The sequence below is a fragment of the Perognathus longimembris genome, chromosome 13 (assembly GCF_023159225.1).
Source record: "Perognathus longimembris pacificus isolate PPM17 chromosome 13, ASM2315922v1, whole genome shotgun sequence".
Lineage (NCBI taxonomy): Eukaryota > Metazoa > Chordata > Mammalia > Rodentia > Heteromyidae > Perognathus > Perognathus longimembris.
In genome coordinates this window covers 48,193,939-48,216,597 of record NC_063173.1, presented here as the reverse complement: position 1 = coordinate 48,216,597, position 22,659 = coordinate 48,193,939, and the positions used below count along the sequence as shown (strand labels likewise).

Here is a 22,659-nt window from a genome sequence, read left to right as displayed (position 1 = left end):
TTGTAAGAAACTCAGAAAAATGCCTTCTCAGGTGGGTATTAAGAAAATTTTTGTGTCTTTTTATAGCAACAGGAAATATTTTTCTTCAGATAAAGGAGAGGAAAGGAAGGCTAAGTGCCAGTGGCTTATACCTGTAATCCTAGTTTTTCAGGAGGCTGAGATCTGAGGATCTTTATTTGAAGCCAGTGTGGGCAGATAAATTCAAGAGACTATTTCTCTTCACCAGCAAATCCTGGAACTAGGGGAGTGACTCAAGTGGTAGAGATCCAATTGTGAGTGAAAAAAGCTGAGTAAGAGTGAGCAACCCTCAGTTCAAGTCCCAGTACAGTACTGGAGCGAGAGAGAGAGAGAGAGAGCAAGAGAGATAGAGCAAGAGAGAGAGAGAGAGCAAGAGCGAGTGAGAGAGAGCATGAGAAAGAGAAAGAGAGAGAGAGAGACACACACACACACAGTTGGACATATCAGTTAGCCTTTCTCTTGTCTGAACTCAGTGTGTTTAAGTCTCCAGAAATGTGCATTTTGGTTATCTGAGTTTTTTAGTTGTCTTTATATTCATATTTGTGACTCTTTTCTCTTCCTTCTGATTCCCATGGGATTTTTTTTTGTTGTTGTTGGCCAGTCCTGGGGCTTGGACTCAGGGCCTGAGCACTGTCCCTGGTTTCTTTTTGCTCAAGGCTAGCACTCTGCCACTTGAGCCACAGCGCCACTTCTGGCTGTTTTCTGTAAATGTGGTGCTGGGGAATCAAACCCAGGGCTTCATGTAAAAGAGGCAAGTACTCCTGCCACTAGGTCATATTCCTAGCCCCACCATGGAATCTTAAAATTGGTCATAATTTTCTTTCTCTCTTTCTTCCCTCCCTTCTTTTTTTTCTATGTTAAGTATTGAACCCAAAGGTCTTGTTCATGCTAGGCAACTAATATACCACTGAGTTACATTGCTATTCCTGGTGTTTTTTTTTGTTGTTGTTTTTTTGAGAAAGATTTATTTCACTTTGATTTCTGAGGCTGGCCTCAAACTGGAGGTCCTCTTGCCTTAGCCTCCTTAGTGCTGGGATTATTAATTTTCCCACTGCTTCTGATTGTCATGATGTTTCTGAACATACAGTGTTCACGATCTATATTTTCTTTTTTCTCTTGAGTTATAGGATGTCAGAATATTCACTTTTTTAAACTGAATGATATTGCTACTGTTTTTACCGCTCATTATAAGATTACAAAAAGTTTGTTCCATGAAAGTACTTTTATGTTCCACTGATTGGTAGAACAAAGGATCATCAAAGTGTTTCTTGTGAACTCCTCTATATTAGGTAAGAAAATTTTAGACCCAGTAGAGGGTAAAGGTAAACTGCTAGGAACTGTATTTCTGGCACCTTCTTGGTTAGTAATAACGTAATTACTTAATAGTTCAACTAAAGGGTAACCTGGGACAAATTCATGTCTAGATTAATCCAGGATTTACAAGGGCTACAATGGAGATTATTTCCTTCCATTATTTATCTTTAGCCTTTTCTTACAGTAAGTTGATATGTGCCCCTATTGTTGACAATTTCCTGATGTACATATTTATATCATTCAATAAAAATTGACAAGGGGTTGGAGGTATGGCTCAGTGATAGAGGATATACTCAGCAAGCTTGAGGTCATGGGCTCAAGCCCCAACACTTAAAATAAAACAAGTATGATGAGAATGGTATCATGAAGTTACATCTTGGAAATTTGTTCCTTGGGAATAGGAAGTTGGGAGTTCTCTTATGGAAGCTTTGACTTTTTACATTTTAATACTCTAAGGAGAAAGCTCCTTCAGCACAGGCTATAAATATTTTTCCTTCTGTTTGTTTTTGTATGCATCTTGTTGCATACTTTAGGTTGTAGCTTTTTGGGAAATTTAAAGAACCAGTTATTGTTTGGCTTTTTATAGTAAGTTATTATTGCGCTTTTTTTTTTGTCCATAGTAGGGCTTGAACTCAGGGCTTGAGCACTGGCCTAGAGCTTTTGCACTGAAGGCTAACGCTCTACCACTTTGAGCCATAGGGCCATTTCTGGTTTTCTGGTGGTTACTTGGAGATAAGAGTCGCACAGATTTTCCTGCCCAGGCTGGCTTTGAATGGAGATCCTCAGATCTCAGCCTCCTGCATAGCTAGGATTACAGGCATGAGCCACTGGTTCCCAACTATTATTGTTTTTAAAATGACTAGATCTCTGATAATCTCACAACCCAAAGACAGAAATGACATTTGTTTTTCTTTTGGTAGCACTGGGGCTTGAACTCAGGCCTTGTACTTGCCTGGCTTTCTTGCTTGTGACTGGTACCCTACTGCTTGAGCTATGCTACCAGCTCAGCTTTTTTTCTGGTTATTTTGGAGATGCAGTCCCAAGGACTTTTCTGCCAAGGTTGACTTTGACCTGAAATCCTCCAGATATTAGACTCCTGAGTTGCTAGGATTATAGGTGTGAGCTAATGGTGCCTGGTCCTGTGTTTTGTTTTGGTAGATTTTTAGGCATTTTTATTAGGAGCAAAAGTTATTCCTACCCGATGAAAAAATAAACAGAATAGTTGCTTCAGAGAATGATCTGTTCTTTGGATTTAAAGTAGAGCTTTAGAAGATAATGAGAGTATGAAATATTTTTGTGAGAATAATTCTGGGCGAAAGGCCTTTTCAGAGAGGCTATCATCAAATAGGAAAAGAATACTTTTGCCTTTGCAGTGAGAAGCATCTCAGGATGCAAAATAGGCTTCTTTGACATTGTTCTCAATTCCTTAGATTTCCATGAAGACAACTTACAAGGACCTGAATGGCTTCGTTTTAGTTGCTTCAGTGTGTGGAGCTATTACTTGCTCCTTCATTTTTTGTGCCTGGTGTGACTGTGGCCACTAAGCACCATGAAGGTTGTGCCAGAGAAGAATGCTGTCCGGATACTCTGGGGCCGAGAACGGGGCACCCGGGCCATGGGAGCTCAGCGGCTTCTGCAGGAGCTGGTAGAGGATAAAACCCGGTGGATGAAATGGGAAGGCAAAGTAAGAAAATGGGTGCTTTTTGACACAGGATTTGTGGGAATGACAGTAGAATGGGATCTTAGGATGTTACTGGCAGAATTGGGGTGCAATTTATCTTGCCCGAAAGAATTGATATGCCAATGTGGGGAGTTGTACAAATTTAAAAGTTAGAGCCAGAGGGCTGGGGATATGGCCTAGTGGCAAGAGAGCTTGCCTCGTATACATGAGGCCCTGGGTTCGATTCCCCAGCACCACATATACAGAAAACGGCCAGAAGTGGCGCTGTGGCTGAAGTGGCAAAGTGCTAGCCTTGAGCAAAAGGAAGCCAGGGACAGTGCTCAGGCCCTGAGTCCAAGGCCCAGGACTGGCCAAAAAAAAACAAAAACAAAAGTTAGGGCCAGAAATATATATATTATATATATATATATATTTTGCTTTAGAGGTAGACATTTTTTCTAAAGGTAATTTGAATTTATCTTTCTCAATTTGTAACTCAATCATTGCCTCTAGTCTTTTAGTCTTAAGCCTGTGACATAATCTAGAATGATTCATGTGCTTATGCAATAAAGTCAAAGTTTATGAATAATATATTTTGTCTTTTTGTTTTGTTTTGTCTGCCAGAGAGTAGAACTGCCTGATAGTCCACGCTCTACCTTCTTACTGGCCTTCAGTCCTGACAGGTACCTAATACTTATCTGTAACTTAACCTTTAAGATATGTGGTAATATTGCTGCCTGTTTTGTTAAGCTTGATCTTCCCAGTTAATCCCTAGTGGCTCTCTGAAGCACTGTATAAACAAAGCTTTGTCAGTATATCAGAAAAGGAAAGAAAGTTGATAAACAGTGCCAACCAGAAAAATAGAGGGAATAGTAAAAAACTATGAATAGCAAGGATCACAGCTTGGAAAATTTCTCAGTGACAGTGTCTACTTGAGTGATATGATATAGGTCATTAATGGTATGATTGCTTTCCCAGCTGAGAAAAAAAAAATTCTCTGAAGGCAGTATGTGTCATTTGGGAACAGCATGGAGAAGTATTTATTTAATTTACTTATTTTTGGTGCTGGGACTGAACTTAAGGCCTTATATTAATGCTCTTCCATTTAGCTAAATCCCTAGCCTCCAAGTCATAAGCTTTTAAAGATGAAAATATTCTTGTTGTGTGTAGATTTGCTTCCTAATGTTCAAGGCTTAATTTCTTTCATGCTGGTATGAGGAATGGTATCCAAAGCTGATGAAGTTTGTTACTCTCTACATGCTTCTTAATTTACTCCTGCTCTTTTTGATTCCCTAGGACTCTTTTGGCCTCCACTCATGTGAACCATAATATCTATATTACGGAGGTGAAGACTGGCAAGTGTGTTCATTCTCTAATTGGGCACCGCCGTACTCCATGGTGTGTCACTTTTCATCCCACCATCTCAGGCCTTATTGCTTCTGGCTGCCTAGATGGGGAGGTTAGGATTTGGGATTTACATGTAAGTATTTTCTTCAGCTGTTCTTTCTTTGGTATTCTAAATACAGAGAAACTAGGTGGGTTCATAGGACTCAACTAGGTAGGCAGTAATTACCCTCTTGATTGGACATCTAATTCATAGTCCTCCATTCTAAAATGATTACTTTCCTTTTACATACTTATTGTACAGGAAGCTCTAAGATGTGTTTAGATAAAAGATTATGCTGGTTGCTCAAGATTGGCTATTCTGTACCATGTTGTACACTAAGCTGGAGGTTTTTGTTTTTGTTATTATTTTTTGTTGTTGTTGGTTGTGGAGCTTGAACTCAGGGCATTTGTGCTGTCCCTGAGCATTTTTACTCAAGGCTAGTGCTCTACCACTTTGAGCAATAGCTCCACGATGGGGTTTTTGAGTAGTTAATAGGAAATAGGAGTCCCACAGGGAGTTTTCTGCCGGGACTGACTTCTAATAGTGATCCTGAGATCTCAGCTTCTTTAGTAGCTAGGATTACAGGCATAAGCCACTGGTGCCCGCTTAAGCTAGAGTTTTTTTTCAGACGTCAGAAATAGGAACTGGCAAAGGCTGCCTGCTTGTAGATTGTATGTGACTTGGAGAACTGAGCTGACAACTGACAGTAATATTTATAAATTAGTGGTACTAACAGATCACTAATCTTGTGCATTGTTTTACAGAGCACATATTTAAAATGTCCCCTCTAAATAGTCATTTTATTTTAAATAGAATGCTCTTGAAGATGTCTTCCCACTCTATTAGTAGCTTATAACCTGAGAATATTTGGAATTCATTTGCAGGGTGGTAGTGAAAGCTGGTTCACAGATAGCAACAATGCCATCGCCTCCCTGGCTTTCCACCCTACCGCTCAACTCCTACTCATTGCCACTGCAAATGAGATCCACTTCTGGGATTGGAGTAGAAGGGAGCCCTTTGCTGTGGTGAAGACAGCTAGTGAGATGGAAAGAGTCCGGTGAGTGCTCTACTCTTCCAGCAAGGTCTGGGAACAGTTTGACATAACAAAACATTTGCACTTTTGTCACCTCAGGTAACAAGTTGTTATCCCTGCTTAGGGCAGTTGTCATTCATGCTTAAGGCATGTTATTATCACTATAGCTGATGAGCCAAGAAATAGTTGATTGTGTTCATTTCATACATTGTTTATTGCACACCAGGATCACTAGATAGAATCTAGTGATAGGTCCAGAAGTATTTGGGTTTAGGATTATCCTTCTTTAGGAAAACAAGAAAGCAGTTTGGGTAGGATTTTCATGGTTGTTGGTTCTCCCTTGGCTGTCTGTCAAATTAGAAGATGAAAGTTTAAACATATATCAGATCGGCATTAAATTTTTTTGGGGAGGGGGGCTGGTTGTAGGGCTTTGAACTCAGGGCCTGGGCACTGTCCCAGATCTCTTTTTGCTCAAGGCTAGTGTTCTACTACTTGGAACCACGGCACCACTTCCAGTTTTTTTGAGTGGTTAATTGGGAGATAAAGAGTCTCATGGTTACTTTTCTGCCCAGGCTAGTTTTGAACCATCATCCTCAGATCTCAGCCTTCTGAGTGGCTAGGATTACAGGTGTGAATCACTGCTGCCCAGCTTGCTTTTTGATATTTATTTCCCCTTGAATATCATAACACACATGATGGTTGCTGGGTGTGGTGGTGGCTCATATGTTAGCCACTCTTGTGGCTAAGACAGAAGGATCATGAGTTTATGGCCTGGGACATATAGCACACTCAAGGCTGGCCTGGAGTTAGGTAGTAGGTTCCTATCTCAGAAATAGAACATATGGTAAGATGGGGATGTAGCTCAGTGGTAGTTTTTGAGTGGTATGCATGCAAACTTAGGTTGGATCGCTAGCCATGAAAAACAAAAAGATAATATTGCTTGTATTAAAGTAGATTTGTTGTCTTCTTTTGACCTTTCTTGATATTGTAGTTGGATATAGGCTTTTTTTTTTTTTTTTTTTGCCAGTCGGGCTTGAACTCAAGGCCTGAGTACTGTTTCTGGCTTCTTTTTGCTCAAGGCTACCACTCTATCACTTGAGCCACAGCACAGCTTCTGGCTTTTTTTTTTTTTTTTTGGCCAGTCCTGGGCCTTGGACTCAGGGCCTGAGCACTGTCCCTGGCTTCTTCCCGCTCAAGGCTAGCACTCTGCCACCTGAGCCACAGCGCCCCTTCTGGCCGTTTTCCATATATGAAGTGCTGGGGAATTGAACCGAGAGCTTCATGTGTAGGAGGCAAGCACTCTTGCCACTAGGCCATATTCCCAGCCCTAGCTTCTGGCTTTTTCTATATATGTGGTGTTAAGGAATCAAACCCAGGGCTTCAGGTATGCAAGGCAAGCACTCTACCACTAGGCCATACTCCCAGCAAGGATGTAGGCAATTTTTTAAAGCCAGCTATAGTCACCAGAATGCATACTTTTGGCCAGTGTAGGCTCATGTGTGAGAAGCACTGGACCTCTATAAGAGCATAGAACATTCTGTGCTTTACTATTAGGGTGGGCTCTTAGATATGAGCAAGTATTACTTAATGTATCTACTTCCTGTGATGCAAATCTAGGTGATTTTCAAAAATGAAATTATTATTTATTTATTTTGCCAGTCATGGCATTTGAACTCAGAGCCTAGATACTTTCCTTGAGCTTCTTTTGTTCAAGACTAGCACTCTAGGGCTGGGGATATAGCCTAGCGGCAAGAGTGCCTGCCTCGGATACACGAGGCCCTAGGTTCGATTCCCCAGCACCACATATACAGAAAACGGCCAGAAGTGGCGCTGTGGCTCAAGTGGCAGAGTGCTAGCCTTGAGCGGGAAGAAGCCAGGGACAGTGCTCAGGCCCTGAGTCCAAGGCCCAGGACTGGCAAAAAAAAAAAAAAAAAAAGACTAGCACTCTACCACTTGAGTCATAGCACCACTTCCAGCCTTTTCTGTTTATATGGTACTGAGGAATCAAACTCGGAGCTTCATGCATGGTAGGAAAGCACTCTACCACTAAGCCACATTCACAGCCCCCCCAAAGTGAAATTATTATTGGTGTGCATTATTGTTATAGTTGTTACTTTAAGACAAGGTTTTGTGGTATAACTTGGGCCATCCTCAAACAAGTTACGTAGCCCAGGCTGGCCTTGAGCTCAGTCCTCCTACCTCTACTTCTGGAGTGCTGGGATTATAGGCATGCACTGTGATGCCTAGTTTAAACGTTATTAATTTCTTTTTTTTTTTTTTTTTTGGCAGTCCTGGGCCTTGGACTCAGGGACTGAGCACTGTCCCTGGCTTCTTTTTGCTCAAGGCTAGCACTCTACCACTTGAGCCACAGCGCCCCTTCTGGCCGTTTTCCATGTACGTGGTGCTGGGGAATTGAACCGAGGGCTTCATGTATGGGAGGCAAGCTCTCTTGCCACTAGGCCATATCCCCAGCCCAACGTTATTAATTTCTTCAACAGTTTTGAAAGACTGATTCTAGCACTGGGAAGCTGAAGTAGGAATGGGAGTTCCGCACCAGCATCAGCTATATAGCAAAATATTGTTTCCAAACAAAACAAGAAAAAAATTGTGAAATAGACATCCAGATAATCCCATAACTACCAGTCAACAATTTTTTATGAACTTAAATATAATTTTTCTCTTCTCAGTTGACATAATTTCTTTGTGTGTCTATCTCTTCTGGATTTCAGTCTGGTGAGGTTTGATCCACTTGGACACTACTTACTCACAGCAATTGTTAACCCTTCTAATCAGCAGGTAAGAATCCAGCAGTTCCAACTCCATCTGAACTGTGAGTTGTTTCCTAAATTAAAACTCTGATTCTGATTATATTGGATCCTAATTCTTAATACCCAAGTCTTCCTTTCCACTCAAGATTCAAATTGCTTCAGATTATATAGCCAAAGTTGCAGCCATAATCTTGGACAAGAGAGTCAATTCTGAAACATTTGAGTGATCATCTCACTGGAAGTAAACCTTGTCATCACCAGACAATATTGGATAGCTTGTCATTCCTGTCTCTGTAACTGGTTAACATTTTGTTTGCCCTTACTACTTCTATGTCATGAAGATGCCCTTTATAAGACATTGGTTTGCCAGCTATACTCATTAGGATGTATTGCTACTGGAAGTGAATAATTAATACCATTTGATATTTCTGAACTTGAAGCCAGTTAATTCTCAGTACTCTAGGGGTAGGGACTTTTGCCTGTCTATAAAGGTGGTTCTTGGATTGGATGATTGACAGTTGTCAGTTTTTTTGTATTTATTTGGAGGTTCTTCCTAATTGCTCTACCTGCTGCCTCATGCTGGTCCACATTGCAGGGTGATGATGAGCCAGAAATTCCCATAGATGGAACAGAATTATCCCACTACCGCCAGCGTGCTCTCCTGCAATCACAGCCAGTTCGCCGGACACCTCTCCTCCACAATTTCCTGCACATGCTGTCCTCCCGCTCCTCTGGCATCCAGGTGGGAGAGCAAAGCACAGTGCAAGATTCTGCTACCCCCTCACCCCCACCGCCTCCCCCTCAGCCCTCCACGGAGCGCCCCAGGACTTCCGCTTACATCAGGCTCCGACAGCGGGTCAGTTACCCTACCACAGCTGAGTGCTGCCAACACCCTGGGATCCTGTGCCTTTGCAGCCGCTGCGCTGGCACTCGAGTTCCTTCCCTCTTGCCACACCAGGACAGTGTCCCCCCTGCTTCTGCCAGAGCTACTACCCCTTCCTTTTCTTTTGTACAGACCGAGCCCTTCCATCCCCTGGAGCAGGCCTCGTCAGCGCAGCAGGACCAAGGCCTCCTGAACCGGCCGTCTGCCTTCAGTACGGTCCAGAGCAGCACTGCTGGCAACACGCTCCGCAACCTCAGTCTGGGTCCTACCCGACGCTCTTTGGGAGGCTCTTTGTCTAGCCACCCTTCTAGGTATCACCGAGAACTAGCTCCTGGGCTGACAGGATCTGAGTGGACCCGGACAGTACTCAGTCTGCACTCACGCTCTGAGGCAGAATCTATGCCCCCACCTAGGACCAGTGCTTCTTCAGTGAGTTTGCTATCTGTGCTGAGACAGCAGGAAGGTGGCTCTCAGGCATCTGTATACACTTCAGCCACAGAAGGGAGGGGTTTTCCAGCATCAGGTTTGGCACCTGAGTCAGAAGGAGGGAACAGTTCCAGCCAAAACAACTCTGGCAGCATTCGCCATGAGCTTCAGTGTGACCTGAGACGTTTCTTTTTGGAGTATGACCGGCTACAGGAACTGGACCAGAGCCTGAATGGGGAAACTCCTCAAACTCAGCAGGCCCAGGAAATGCTCAACAATAACATTGAATCTGAGAGGCCAGGTCCTTCCCACCAGCCCACCCCGCACAGCAGTGAGAACAACTCCAACCTGTCCCGGGGCCACCTCAATCGTTGCCGTGCTTGCCACAACCTCCTGACCTTCAACAACGATACCCTGCGCTGGGAAAGAACAGCACCTAACTACTCATCTGGGGAGGCTAGCTCCTCCTGGCAGGTCCCTAGCACCTTTGAGGGCATGCCATCAAGTGGCAACCAGTTACCACCTCTTGAGCGAACTGAGGGCCAAACACCTAGCTCCAGCAGGCTGGAGTTGAGCAGCTCTGCTAGTCCACAGGAGGAGAGGACTGTGGGGGTGGCCTTTAACCAGGAGACAGGCCACTGGGAAAGAATTTACACCCAATCCAGCAGATCTGGAACTGTATCACAGGAGGCCTTACATCAGGATATGCCTGAGGAAAGTGCTGAGGAAGATTCCCTTAGGAGGTAAGTGGTTGCTTTCCTGTCATCTTCTGCAATCCTACCTCTTCTCTTTGTATGTCTTCTTTTAGTCCCATGGACTTGTGACTCTCTCTGAAATATCTAGGGCCCACACATCTGGTTCTGACCATTCCCCCCTGGAAAATTTTGTTTTGGTGGCAGAGAAAGAATCGAGCCTAGTGCTGTGAATCAATTGCTATGCTAGTTGTATTTTTGGCTAAACTCAAGGGTCTGGCTTTAGCCTTGAAAGGAAAGTGTAGATTGTGTTAAAGAGGCACGAGGAGATAGAATTACTGGCTTTCTCTGTCCTGCTATTTTACCTTCTTGAAAGATTGTATGTGTAGGACTAGTAAGAAAATGTCCTAGAGTGCCAAGGAAAAAGTAGTGAATGAGCACCTCTCTTGATTTCAGAGTAGTATATCATACTGGCTCTTCTTTGATTGTGTTACTTTGAACAGCTGTGTTCATTTCCTAATTCTTACCTTTTCAAACATTGCAACATGACAAAGGACAAAGAATTTTACACACACACACACACACACACACACACACACACAATCTCTTCATTGAAAATTCAAACAAAAAAGATTTTTTACAGATAGGTTTTTGTATAGCACCTTAGTTGCTCAGCTAAAATTCTTTGTTGTGGGCTTTTGTTCATTGAAGCATACTACCACTGTATCACATTTCTAGCCCCAAGGTTCTTTAAATGGATCTTCCAAATGGTTATGCACTTTGGAGTGGAAGAAAAAAAATTATGGAAGGAAGGCCTCTACATGAATTGATATCATAGCCAACTTTTTTGTGAAAGAGTTAGAATGGTTATATTTGACGGTCTACTGCATGATTCATGTATGGCTATGTGTACATCTAACTTGATTTTTTTAGGGACTTGTTTCTGAAATCTACAAAGGTCAACTTTAGTCATCAACTCCCAGAATATGCCTGATGGATCTAAACAGTATAATGCTCTGATTATCTCTGTTGAAACAAGTGAAATTTCTCTGACATAAGCTAAAAAGGGTGGGAGTATGGATTGGCACCTAATATTCTTGTCATTTTGGGAGGATGCGTTAGACATCACTCAGTAAACATTAGTTGAATGATTACAGTTTTTCAGCACGGCTCGGTAGGAATTGTGCCTACTGGAATATATAGTGTTATTGTGGAGGCAAGACATATTTACATGATATTTATCAAATGTGTAAATGATCAAGTGCTTCCTTGTACAGCACCGATACTAAATGTAGTCTAAACAAAAACCAAACACCATAATTTTAAAAAGTCTTAACATCAGGCTGGCAATGTGGCTTAGTGGTAGAATGCTTGCCTAGCATGCATGAAGCCCCAGGTTCAGTTCTTCAGTACCACATAAACAGAAAAGGCCAGAAGTGGCGCTGTGGCTCAAGTGGTAGAATGCTAGCCTTGAGCACAAAGAAGTTCAGGGACCATGCCCAGGCCCAGAGTTCAATCCCCAGGACTGGCAAAAAACAAAACAAAACAAAAGTCTTAACATCAGAGAAAGGGAAGTATTACCAAACAGTGTTTGCTTCCAGGATATTTTCTTTTGCTGAGTAGCCTGACTCAGGGATCTGCAACTCTGTTCTCTTCCTTATCAAGATAGATGAGAAAGCAGCTAGCAGTGCCTCACATATAGTCAGCACTCAGTTTATTAAAATAGGGGACTATCTTCAATCACTGCCCCTAGAAATCTAGCATTTCTCACCTGTGGGCATCTGATCAGGTTCTGACCATCCTGCTCTAACAGTACCTCTTTGTGTGGTACTTTTGTAAGCAGTCACCAAGTGGTAGCAGTGGGGAACATCCCCACAGAATCATTTGGTATGTGATGGGACACACAGTGTTACTTGGCAGATGCCTATATTGATAAATTTATATGGCCTGTAATGGTATTATAAATATCCAAGTGGCCCTTGGCAAAAAATGTGTACCCTACCCTGCTTTACAGTATGGTGATAGAGATACCAGTTACTGATTGAGATCTGTGTATTAGATATCATTTTTAAAAATTATTATTGCTTTATTTGTATATGTAAGCACTAGGGCTTGAACTTGGGGACCTTGCAGTCTTGCTTTAGCTTTTTCACTTAAGGCTGGTGCTCTGCCACTTAAGCCACACTTCCACTAGCAAGAAGTCTATGCCAGCAAAATGCCACATTAAGAGTCATGGCTCAAATGAGAGAGCTAGCTGTGAGCTAAAAGCCAAGGGAGAGCTTAGGGCCCAGAGTTTAGGCCCCAGTACTTGCACAAAAAGGAAAAAAGAAAATAGAACAATGAAGCTTGTTGAAATTATTTAAAGACGGGGGACTGGAATGGGGAGAGGTGGCTCCCAATGCATTATTTACATGTGGAAATGTCACAATGAACCCCTCCCCCCATAAACTGTTGTATGCTAATAAAAAATAAATGAACTTCTATAAACCTGTCACCTGACTTCATTTATCAACGCTTGATCAGCCTTCTTTCATACTTACCAACTGCTGTAACCCAGGCATCATATAATTTTGTCTGTACATATTTCACAGTGTTTCTCTGGATCAAGGCTATCCAGTAAAACTTTCTGGATGATGAAAATGTTCAGTATCTGTGCTGCCCATTATACTAACCACTAGTTACATGTGACTATTGAGTAATTGAAATATTAAGTTTGAAAAGTTAGGATCTAAGGAGCTAAACTTAATTTAAAAATTTTTTTTAGCTAGGCACCAGTGGCTCATACCTATAATCCTAGCTACTCAAGAGGCTGAGATCTGAGGATCACAGTTTGAAGCCAGCCTGGATAAAAAAGCCAGAACTGGAACTGTGGCTCAAGTGGTAACCTTGAGCAAAAAAGCTAAAAACAGCATCCAGTCCTTGATTTCAAGCTCTAGGACTGGTACAGAAAAATTATACATAAAAATATTAGTCATCATTTCTGTAAGTAGACCAAGACTTAGAAACTACTAAGATTGCACCAAAAACGTTTAGTTTTTTCTTTTTCTTCTAGGAGTATCAAGTAGTTTGTTTTGTGATTTAAACAAAGTTTAAACATTTGGGTGGTTAATCAGGATACATTGTGTGGGAAACTGACAGTGAAACCCCTCTTGTACAACTAATTGTATGCTAATAGAAAAAAGTTTGTGTTGGGAATGTGGCTTAGTGGTAGAGCGTTTGCGTAGCATGCATGAAGCCCTGGGTTTGATTCCTCAGTACCACATAAACAGAAAAAAGCAGGAAGTGGCACTGTGGCTCACATGGTATAGCACTAGCCTTGAGCAAAAGGAACTAAGGGGAAATGCCCAGACCCTGAGTTTGAGGCTCAGGACTGGCCAAAAGAGGAAAAAGAAAAGAAAAAAGAAATTTTAAGCCTTTCAAAATAAATATTGTAGAGCTAATAGTTAGTGATAGAGTGCTTGCTTAGAATGTTGTACCCCAGCATTGAAAAAACAAATGTATAGTAGAAAATAAAGTTTCTTGTTAACTGTTTTCTGTTTTTCTTTAAAAAATACCAATAATGCATAGTTCTCATAGTGAAACAAATGATCATGTATGCAGGGCTGCTCCTAGGTCCACAGCATATCATTCTTACTTTAGCCATTTAGCAAGGGGTCCAACTTTAGTAGGTTTTTTTTTTTAATGCTATTGACCTAACTAGGTCTAAAGTAAAACAGTATCAATATGGTAGTTATTTGTGGAGTTACTTTTACACCAGCCAGGCTATAAAGATTGACAACAGTTTTAAAAATGAAGTACAGTGAGGCTGTGAGTATGGCCTAGTGGTAGGGTGCTTGCCTCACAAACATGAAGCCCTGGGTTCGATTCCTCAGCACCACATATATTAAAAACAAAGCCAGAAGTGGCACTATGGCTCACATGGTAGAGTGCCAGCCTTGAGCAAGAGGAAGCCAGGGACAGTGCTCAGGCCCTGATTTAAAGTCCCAGGACTGGCAAAAAAAAAAAAAAAAAAAAGTAAAATAAAAATGAAGTACAGTGCCAGGCATGTGGCTCATATCTACACTTCTAGCTACTAAAGCTGAGATCTGGCACAGGCAGAAAAATCTGTGAGACTCCATCTCCAAAATAACCAGAAAAAGCAGAGCTGGTGGTATGATTCAAGTAGCAGATTGGAGACTGAGCAGTCAAGGAGGCTGAGAGTTCAGACCCCTATGAAGTATATTGTAAAATACTGTAAGTGAATACGTGTTGAAGAAGGACCACCACTTGAATGGCTGGCTGCATTCTTGTATGGATATAAATGGGCGCTAATCTACCTTCTGAAGATGTTGATAGGAGGAGGTAATACTGTTCAGAAAGAAATGTACTGGGCTGGGAATGTGGCTAAGTGGTAGAGTGCTTGCCTAGTATGCATGAAGCCCTAGGTTCAATTCCTCAGCACCACAAAACAGAAAAGGCTGGAAGTGGTGCTGTGGCTCAAGTGGTAAAGTGTTAATCTTAAGCAAAAAGAAGCTCAGGGACCCCTCTTTATAATGATAATTAAAAAAATCGGGGAAAAAAAGGTGTCAATAGTTTCTAGCTGATGGAGTAGCCCTTGCTTTTATTTCTCCAGCAGGTGTCACTGTTGGGCTGCTGCTGCTGCCGCTGCCAGGCTAGATGGCAGGGAAGGAAAGGTGTTCTGTTTGTGAAGGCAGTTGAACCTTACAACAAAGCCTGTTTTTTTGTAGGTAACTATTGTTACTAAATGAATGGAGTTCACAGAAGGTGATTGTGCTTGAAGGGAGTGGGTTTTGTTCATTGGCTCTGTAATGGAAGATAGACTGCGAGGTATATTTTGATCCTTTGGTAATGCAAGGATAATAAAAAGAGCACCCTTTCTTTTACATTATTAGAAATTTCTGCTTTCATACAGTACTTTTCTCTATCAAAATATCTCATATGCTAGGCACTGGTGGCTTATGCCCATAATCCTAGCTACTCATGAGGATGAGATCTGAGGATCATGGTTCAAAGCCAACTTGGGCAAGAAAGGCCATGAGACTCATCTCCAATTTACCAGAAAACCTTAAGTGAACTCTCAGTTTAAGAAATTGGAGGTCTGGCTGGAACGCCAATGGCTCACACTTATAATCCTAGCTACTCAGGAGGCTGAGATCTGAGGATTGCTATTTGAAGCTAGCCTGGCCAGAAAAGTCCATAAGACTTGTATCTCCAATAAAATACTCAGAAAAAAAGCCAGAAGTGGCTCTGTGGCTCATTGGTAGAGTGCTAGCCTTGAGCAAAAGAAGCTCAGGGACAGTGCTCAGGCCCTGAGTCCAAGTCCCTGGATTGGCACACACATACACAAAAGAAATAGGAGATCTGATAGATAATTTGCAATTGGTGTGGGAGGGAGGCAGAAATGTAACCAACACAATGTTTCTAGGAGAAATACTGTTTTAGTTATTTGTTTGTAGAACTGCATTGATGAGTTTTATAATGAACATCTAACACTTAAAACTGAACATTTTAGTAGTGCTTTGGAGTTTGGCACAGACTAGAGCCTTGTGAAATTCCATGGACCACCGAATTTATTTAATCCCATGGTTCTAGTCAAATGGGGATTCTCCAGGTAGCCCTGAGCCAAAACACTATTGAGTGAAATAAATGATTATGTATGCAGGGCTGGTCCTAGGTCTACAGCATATCATACTTAGCTATTTAGCAAGGAATCCAATGTTAGTAGTTTTTTTATGCTATTAACCTAACTGGGTCTAAAGGATGTGTATATATCAAAAATCCTTTTCAGCTTCCTTGGTTGGGTTGTATTCTTTCTTTCTTGTTTTTTTTTTTTTGTTTTTTGTTTTTTTTTGCCAGTACTGGGGCTTAAACCTAGGGCCTGGGTACTGTCCCCGAGCTCTTTGTGCTCAAGGCCAGCACTCTATCACTTGAGCCACAGAACCACTTCTGGTTTTTTTTCTGAGTATTTTATTAGAGATACAAGTCTCATGGACTTTTCTGCTCAGGCTAGCTTCAAACATCGATCCTCAGATTTCAGCCTTCTGAGTAGCTAGGATTACAGGCATGAGCCACTGGCATGTGGCTTAGGTTGTTTTCTTAAATTGCTATTCAAAACCTGGCGCAACTTTCCTTTAAGAAACCTCCTCTGAGTGCCCCAAATCATTACATCTTCCCCTTTGCTCCTGAGTACTAGATCCTTTTTATTTTTGGTGCTCTTTCTGGGCCTTGAACTCAGGGTCTTGGTGCTTTTTTCCCCCCTTTTTGCTCAAAGCTAGCACTGGACCACATTAGCCGCAACTCCATTTCTGGTTTTTTCTTGGTTAGTTGGAGGTAAGTGTCTCATGGTTTTTCATGCGTATGATGGCCTCCTGAGTAGCTAGGAATATAGCCATGAGCTACAGGTGCCCCTCAGGATACATTTATTTTTCTTTTTAAGATATTACACTGGTAACCGACATTATTTGTCTGCTTTTCTGTCAGTGAACACTCCAAAGGTAACAATTATGTCTGTATGCTTGATAAACCTTGAATACTTCCTAACACAGTACTTGTTCAATAAATGTCAACTGAATTGAATAAATGGAATTGAAATTACATTCCTTATGATTTAGTATGATTACTGATCTTATTTTTCCTTTTAAAAGATAAAAAGACACATAATGTCATGTCTTTTAGTCTTATGGGAAACATTGGCTCCATGAGTACTTGTTGAATAAATGAAGTGGCATTATCTACAATTATACAGGGAAGACACATATTCCATAATGAGCTCAGGAACTAGAATTGTTCCTCTGATGTTTCAGTGTGGGGTCATCATCACAACTTGTGAAATGGTTGTCTGAAGCCTATAAAAAAGTTTCTGGCATGTGTACCTTTTACTTTGCCTATCCATTGACAACTTAGGGTCTATACTATACCTTCCTCGAGTGTCATGGCATGTCATGTATTTTTCTTTTTTGCCAGTCCTGGGGCTTGAACTAAGGGCCTGAGCACTGTCCCTGGCTTCTTTTTGCTCAAGGCTAGCACTCTACCACTTGAGCCACAGCGCCACTTCTGGCTTTTTCTAGATATATGGTGCTGAGGCATTCATGCATATGAGGCCATATTCCCAACCCTGTCATATATTTTTCATGAGACTATTTTGTTGGTATGGAGTATGGTATCTGAATATTGTTATCATTGTCAGTCAGTTCTGTTGGTTTTTATTTTCTATTTAAAGATATGCCTGCAGTCCTAATTTGATACAATTAACACTAGATGTGAATAATCAAAACTAAATGTATGAAAGTTATATTTCTCATTAGTGCTTTATTTTCTCTTTTAATTTCTGTGGAAGGCGTTCACTGAATTTGTTTAGAAGTAACCTGTTACGTGCTGGAGTGAATTTATGGTTCACCTTTTTTTCCCCCATCATTAGATGAATCTTCTCTTTCTCCCTTTTCTTCCTAGGGCCTCTGGCATGCTAGACAAATGCTGTGCCACTGAGCTTATCTTTCCAACCCTTCATTTCAAATTTTGAGGTGATTTTAGGCTCCTTAAAAAAAAAGAAAGAATCCTTATATTAAGAGAAATTTTTACTCCAATAATATAAGATGTAACTAGTTTCCCCTTAAAGACCCAATGGAGGGGCTGGGGATATGGCCTAGTGGCAAGAGAGCTTGCCTCGTATACATGAGGCCCTGGGTTCAATTCCCCAGCACCACATATACAGAAAACGGCCAGAAGTGGCGCTGTGGCAGAGTGCTAGCCTTGAGCAAAAAGAAGCCAGGGACAGTGCTCAGGCCCTGAGTCCAAGCCCCAGGACTGGCCAAAAAAAAAGACCCAATGGAATTGTTGTCACTGATATTTAAGATACAATAAGCGCTTATAAACTTTTGAATAGTTCTTCTCTGAAGAACTTCTCAGATGTTTGACACCTAGAGGTAAAGAATAGGAAAGAATCCTCAGTCAAGAGAATTTCATAGTCGTATCAACAAATCAATGTTATACAGGAAGAAAACAGAAAAGCCACATTTTGAGAGGTCAAATTGGGAGTCTTTATTGGAAAGCAGGCAGACTCTTGTTGCAAAGACCTGCAGTCCTGCAAATACACTTAATACTGTCAGAAAACTGAGCCATGAGAGCCAGAGAGGAAAGAAAAAGCAGAAACACAATACCAACAAACCAGATCAATATCCATGGAGAGCTGAAGTGGGACACCATGGTGACTGGACAAGGGCCAGGAAACAAGACACAGGACACGAGGCATGGCGTATCCTAGCCTGAGCTGGTTCAGGCTTCAATAGGGTCAGGTCAGGGGCACCGTCACAAGGAGCTTAGGTGGTCACAACCCAAGACTGGCAGGTCTAGTAACCTGCTCCTGCCTCTAGGAATTCAGGTACACCCATCACCTGGGAGGTGGGACTTCTCTGTCTTCACCATGAAGACAAGATGGTGCCGGTTAAGCCCAATACCCTATTATCTACCGCATAGCCAAGATAGTGCCAGTTAAATTCAGCATCCCTACTTCATCATGACTTTTTTCTGGAGGCAGAGAGAGACCACGTGTTGAGAAACGTAAAAGAGGGCAATGTTATGGCAGAGGTAAGCATATTGGTTTACAAAGGCAGGGTGAGTTTAAGGGAAGGTTAACTTAGAGCTTCAGGGTATGTGAAGGGCTTGCCTTATGTGTGACTTTGGTTCTTACTAAAATCCTGAGGGTTGGACTTATAAAATAAGTACTGTAAGGTTTAATTAAGTAACCAAGAAGAGACTACCACGTGGTCTTCAGGCAGGAGAGAAAACTTTATTCCAAACTGCTGCCCACCCTGTATGGTGGAGGCACACATGGCCGGAGGGTGGGTCTCTGTCTGACAGCGGTTAAATAGGGCAGGGTGGAGAGAAGATGTGGCCAGGTGCAGGGAAGGTGTGGCTATGCCAGTTGGATGGGACCACAGAGCTTGGGACCCTTCCTCCCAAGGTCTGATGGGAAGCATGACCAGGGTGGTCCAGGATGTGACCTCAGAGAAGGGGGAGGTGACACATCCAGGTGTGACAGCTACCTAGGTAAAGCAGGTACTGTGTAGAGACTTAGGCCTGCACAGCCTTCCTGGGCAGGCCTTACAAGTACTCTGATTTATGTATTCATTCAGCTAATATATGTTTACCAAGCATGTCCTGTGTACCAGGTACTAGCATTAACTTCTCATTCTAACGGGAGAAAGACGATAGATAAAATTATTGTGTGGTATGCTAGATAGTTACAAGTTTTATGGACAAAAAGAGAAACACGTTAAAAATGTATGGAATGCTTGGATGAAACTTTGTGGTTTGGGATGATTAGACAAAGTTTGATGTAGTAGCATTGGGGGAGAGACCCGAAGGAAGTGCAGAAACAAACCCTGTTAATATTAACATAGGGTACAAGAGCATCATCTCTGAAGTGTTTGCTTCAGTTGTTGGTATATCTGTAGTACAGCAAAGGATAGATAGAAAATGAAGTAGGAGAAGGGACAGGGATGAGATTAGGGTCTTCTAAACTACTTAAGTGATTTTTATCTGAACCTTAGTGGTAAGAAGCCATTAGGTTGACAAGATTTTACATCACCACCACCACCACCACCACCACCACTACCACTGCCACTGTTCTGAGGAAGGAACCCAGGGTCTTGTACATGCTAGAAAAACACTCTACCTCTGGCCTACACTTCAGCTCTGAAGATCTTATTGAAATGCTGCTGCTTAAGACTACATTGAGGAGGCTCTGCCAAGTGGGGCAAAAGCCAGTCTCAAATACTTTTAGATAAATTTGTTTCTTAAGACTGTGGGGAAAACTAAGAGGGAAGAGTCATTGATGCTGCCAGAATAAGAAAATGTTTGTAAGGAGAGCTACAAATGAATGAATCAATAAATGAATCAATCAGCCTGTCATAGTAGGCATATTACCTACTACAGCTTCCCACCACCACCCCAATCCTCAAATCAGAAGGTGGGTTATTAGAAACTGTGAGAAAGGAAGAGTCTGAACAACTTATATTAAACCAGGGATCATAAATGGAAGTAAAATACCTGGATTTTGCTGCTTACAAAACTAATGTAATTAAATTTGTGAATAACCAAACATTTCAGATGTGCAAATCTCCTTTCCAGAGTCATTGGCTCAGAGTTAACCTCTGCTAACAATTTATATGTAGTAAATCCAAAATTTTTTCTATTTTCTTTATTTTTGTTTTAAAAAACCTTTTTATTTTTTGCCAGTCCTGGGGCTTGAACTCAGGGCCTGGGCACTGTCCCTGAGCTTCTTTTACTCAAGGCTAGCACTCTACCACTTGAGCCACAGTACCACTTCTGGCTTTTTCTGTTTATGTGGTACTGAGGAATCGAACCGAGGGCTTCAAGCATGCTAGGCAAGCATTCTATCACTAAGCCACATTCCCAGCCTCCTCCTTTTTGAGATGAGATTTCACTGTGTAGCTCATGCTTGTCTTGAATTTCTGATCCTCTTGCTTTAGCCTCTTGAGTGCTGGAATTAAAGGTGTAGACCACCATCTCTGGCCTCATTTTTCTTATTTCACTTACATATCATAGACATTTCTCCTTATTCTGTTTTACCATGCCATAGTATTTCAACTATTAGATACTGCACAATAATTAACCAGTATCTTAGTGATAGAATTTGGTTAGTTTCTGTTTTTCTACCTCATAAAACTACAGCATTTTTGTATACTTGTATGTTTCTAGAGGATGAGATTTCTCTCTCTCTCTCTCTCTCTCTCTCTCTCTCCCTCTTCCTCTCCCTCTCCCTCTCCCTCTCCCTCCTTCCTTCTTTTTCTTCTTTCTCTACTTTCTTTTCCTGGTACCAGGGCTTGAGCTCAAGACCTTGTGCCCATGAGGTACTCTGAGCCACACCTTCAGCCTAGTATTTTGCTGATGATTTTGGAGATGCAGTCTTGCAGACTTTTCTTTCTGGGCTGGTTTCAAAGATTCATCCTCTGATCTCAGCATCTGATGTAGCTCTAGAGCCAAAGAGTATGAATGTTAGTGTAAATGAAAATTAACTGTGGAATATAGCACAAAGATGTCCTGTTTTATTTTAATGAACATAATACCATAATTTTAAATATTGGGACTCCTAATCCTGTAGTACAATACAGTAGTACAATCTCCCACCATTGACAGAGTTCAGGTACATTCCCTTCAAAGTTGAGAAAAGCCTGTTATATTAAGTCTAAATATCTACCAACTGGAGATGTTCTGTGTTTTCCTCCTCCCTTGTCTCTGACATTAACTTACATACTAGCTTTAGACTACTTAGTCTTCTGTGCCCTATTAAACAATTGGGGAGAATTCAAGCAGCTCTTCTCTGATCATAAGACAGTAACCTTTGCATATTTGACTTACTTGCTATCAGAAGTGGTTAGACAATCAATTTCTCTCTGGCAATATGGGGTTGAAGATAAGATGGAGTATCATTGCTTTTAATCATTCTCATGTTGGTTGCTCATTTGCCCAACTAGATTACTCTTTATTGGGTGAGGGTGTGTTGCCCGGACGTTGACTGGACTGGCTTCTAACTCGAGATCCTCCTGCCTCTGCCTCCTGAGTACTTGGGATTAGAAGTGTATACCACCACATCCGCTTTGCATGAGGTTTTTTTTTGGGGGGGGGTGGGGGCACTGGGGTTTGAACTTGTTAAGCAAGCATTCTACCACTTGAGCAATACACCTAGCTCTTTTTGCTTTAGATAATTTTTGAATAGGGTTTCCCTTATTACCGCGGCTAGACCACAATCCTTGTACATATACTTCCTGAGTAGCTGGGGTGATTGACATACACTACCATACCTAACTTACTGAGTTGAGATGGGGTTTTCTGAACTTTTCTTTTTTTTTTTTTTTTTTTTGCCAGTCCTGGGCCTTGGACTCAGGGGCTGAGCACTGTCCCTGGCTTCTTTTTGCTCAAGGTTTGCACTCTGCCACTTGAGCCACAGTGCCACCTCTGGCCATTGGTGCTGGGGAATCGAATCCAGGGCTTCATGTATACAGGACAAGCACTTTTGCCACTAGGCCATATTCCCTGAACTTCTTTTTATCCTGGCTACCGTTGAACTTTGATCTTCCTGATCATCAAATAGCTAGGATTACAGGCATAGCCAGGTCCTATGAGGCTGTTATTGGTTTTTGTTTTTTGTAATAATGAAGAGTGTTGTTTTCTTTTTTTGTTTGTTTGTTTGTTATGTCAGTTATGGGGCTTGAATTCAGGGTCTGGGTGCTGTCCCTGAACTTTTGTGTTCAATGCTGTCACCCTACCACTTAGAGTTAATAAGATTCTTACTGACTTTCTTGACTAGGCTGGATTTTGAACCACAATCCTCACATCTCAACCTCTTAAATAGCTAGAATTACAGGAATGATCCACCAGTGCCCGGCTTGAAGAGGTTTTATTGTGATGATTCTCATACATATTCTCTGTCTCTCTCCTTTGAGTCCTTTGATGGTAA

The 22,659-nt window shown here is 41.8% G+C and overlaps 1 protein-coding gene across 5 annotated transcripts in view; it reads left to right on the top strand.

Annotated features, from left to right (window-relative positions):
* Ambra1 (autophagy and beclin 1 regulator 1) overlaps positions 1-22,659 on the top strand; it is a 206,852-nt gene that overhangs the window by 29,560 nt on the left and 154,633 nt on the right. For 2 of the 5 annotated variants that reach the window (XM_048359846.1, XM_048359845.1), the window contains exons 2-8: positions 2,763-3,016; positions 3,617-3,675; positions 4,289-4,472; positions 5,264-5,436; positions 8,142-8,208; positions 8,776-8,922; positions 9,196-10,232. In XM_048359846.1, coding sequence (XP_048215803.1) covers positions 2,882-3,016; positions 3,617-3,675; positions 4,289-4,472; positions 5,264-5,436; positions 8,142-8,208; positions 8,776-8,922; positions 9,196-10,232 — 1,802 coding nt within the window. In that variant the 5' untranslated portion in view covers positions 2,763-2,881. Of the gene's footprint in view, positions 1-2,762; positions 3,017-3,616; positions 3,676-4,288; positions 4,473-5,263; positions 5,437-8,141; positions 8,209-8,775; positions 10,233-22,659 lie in introns of all 5 variants that reach the window. The other 3 variants (XM_048359843.1, XM_048359842.1, XM_048359844.1) reach the window with 2 other exon arrangements.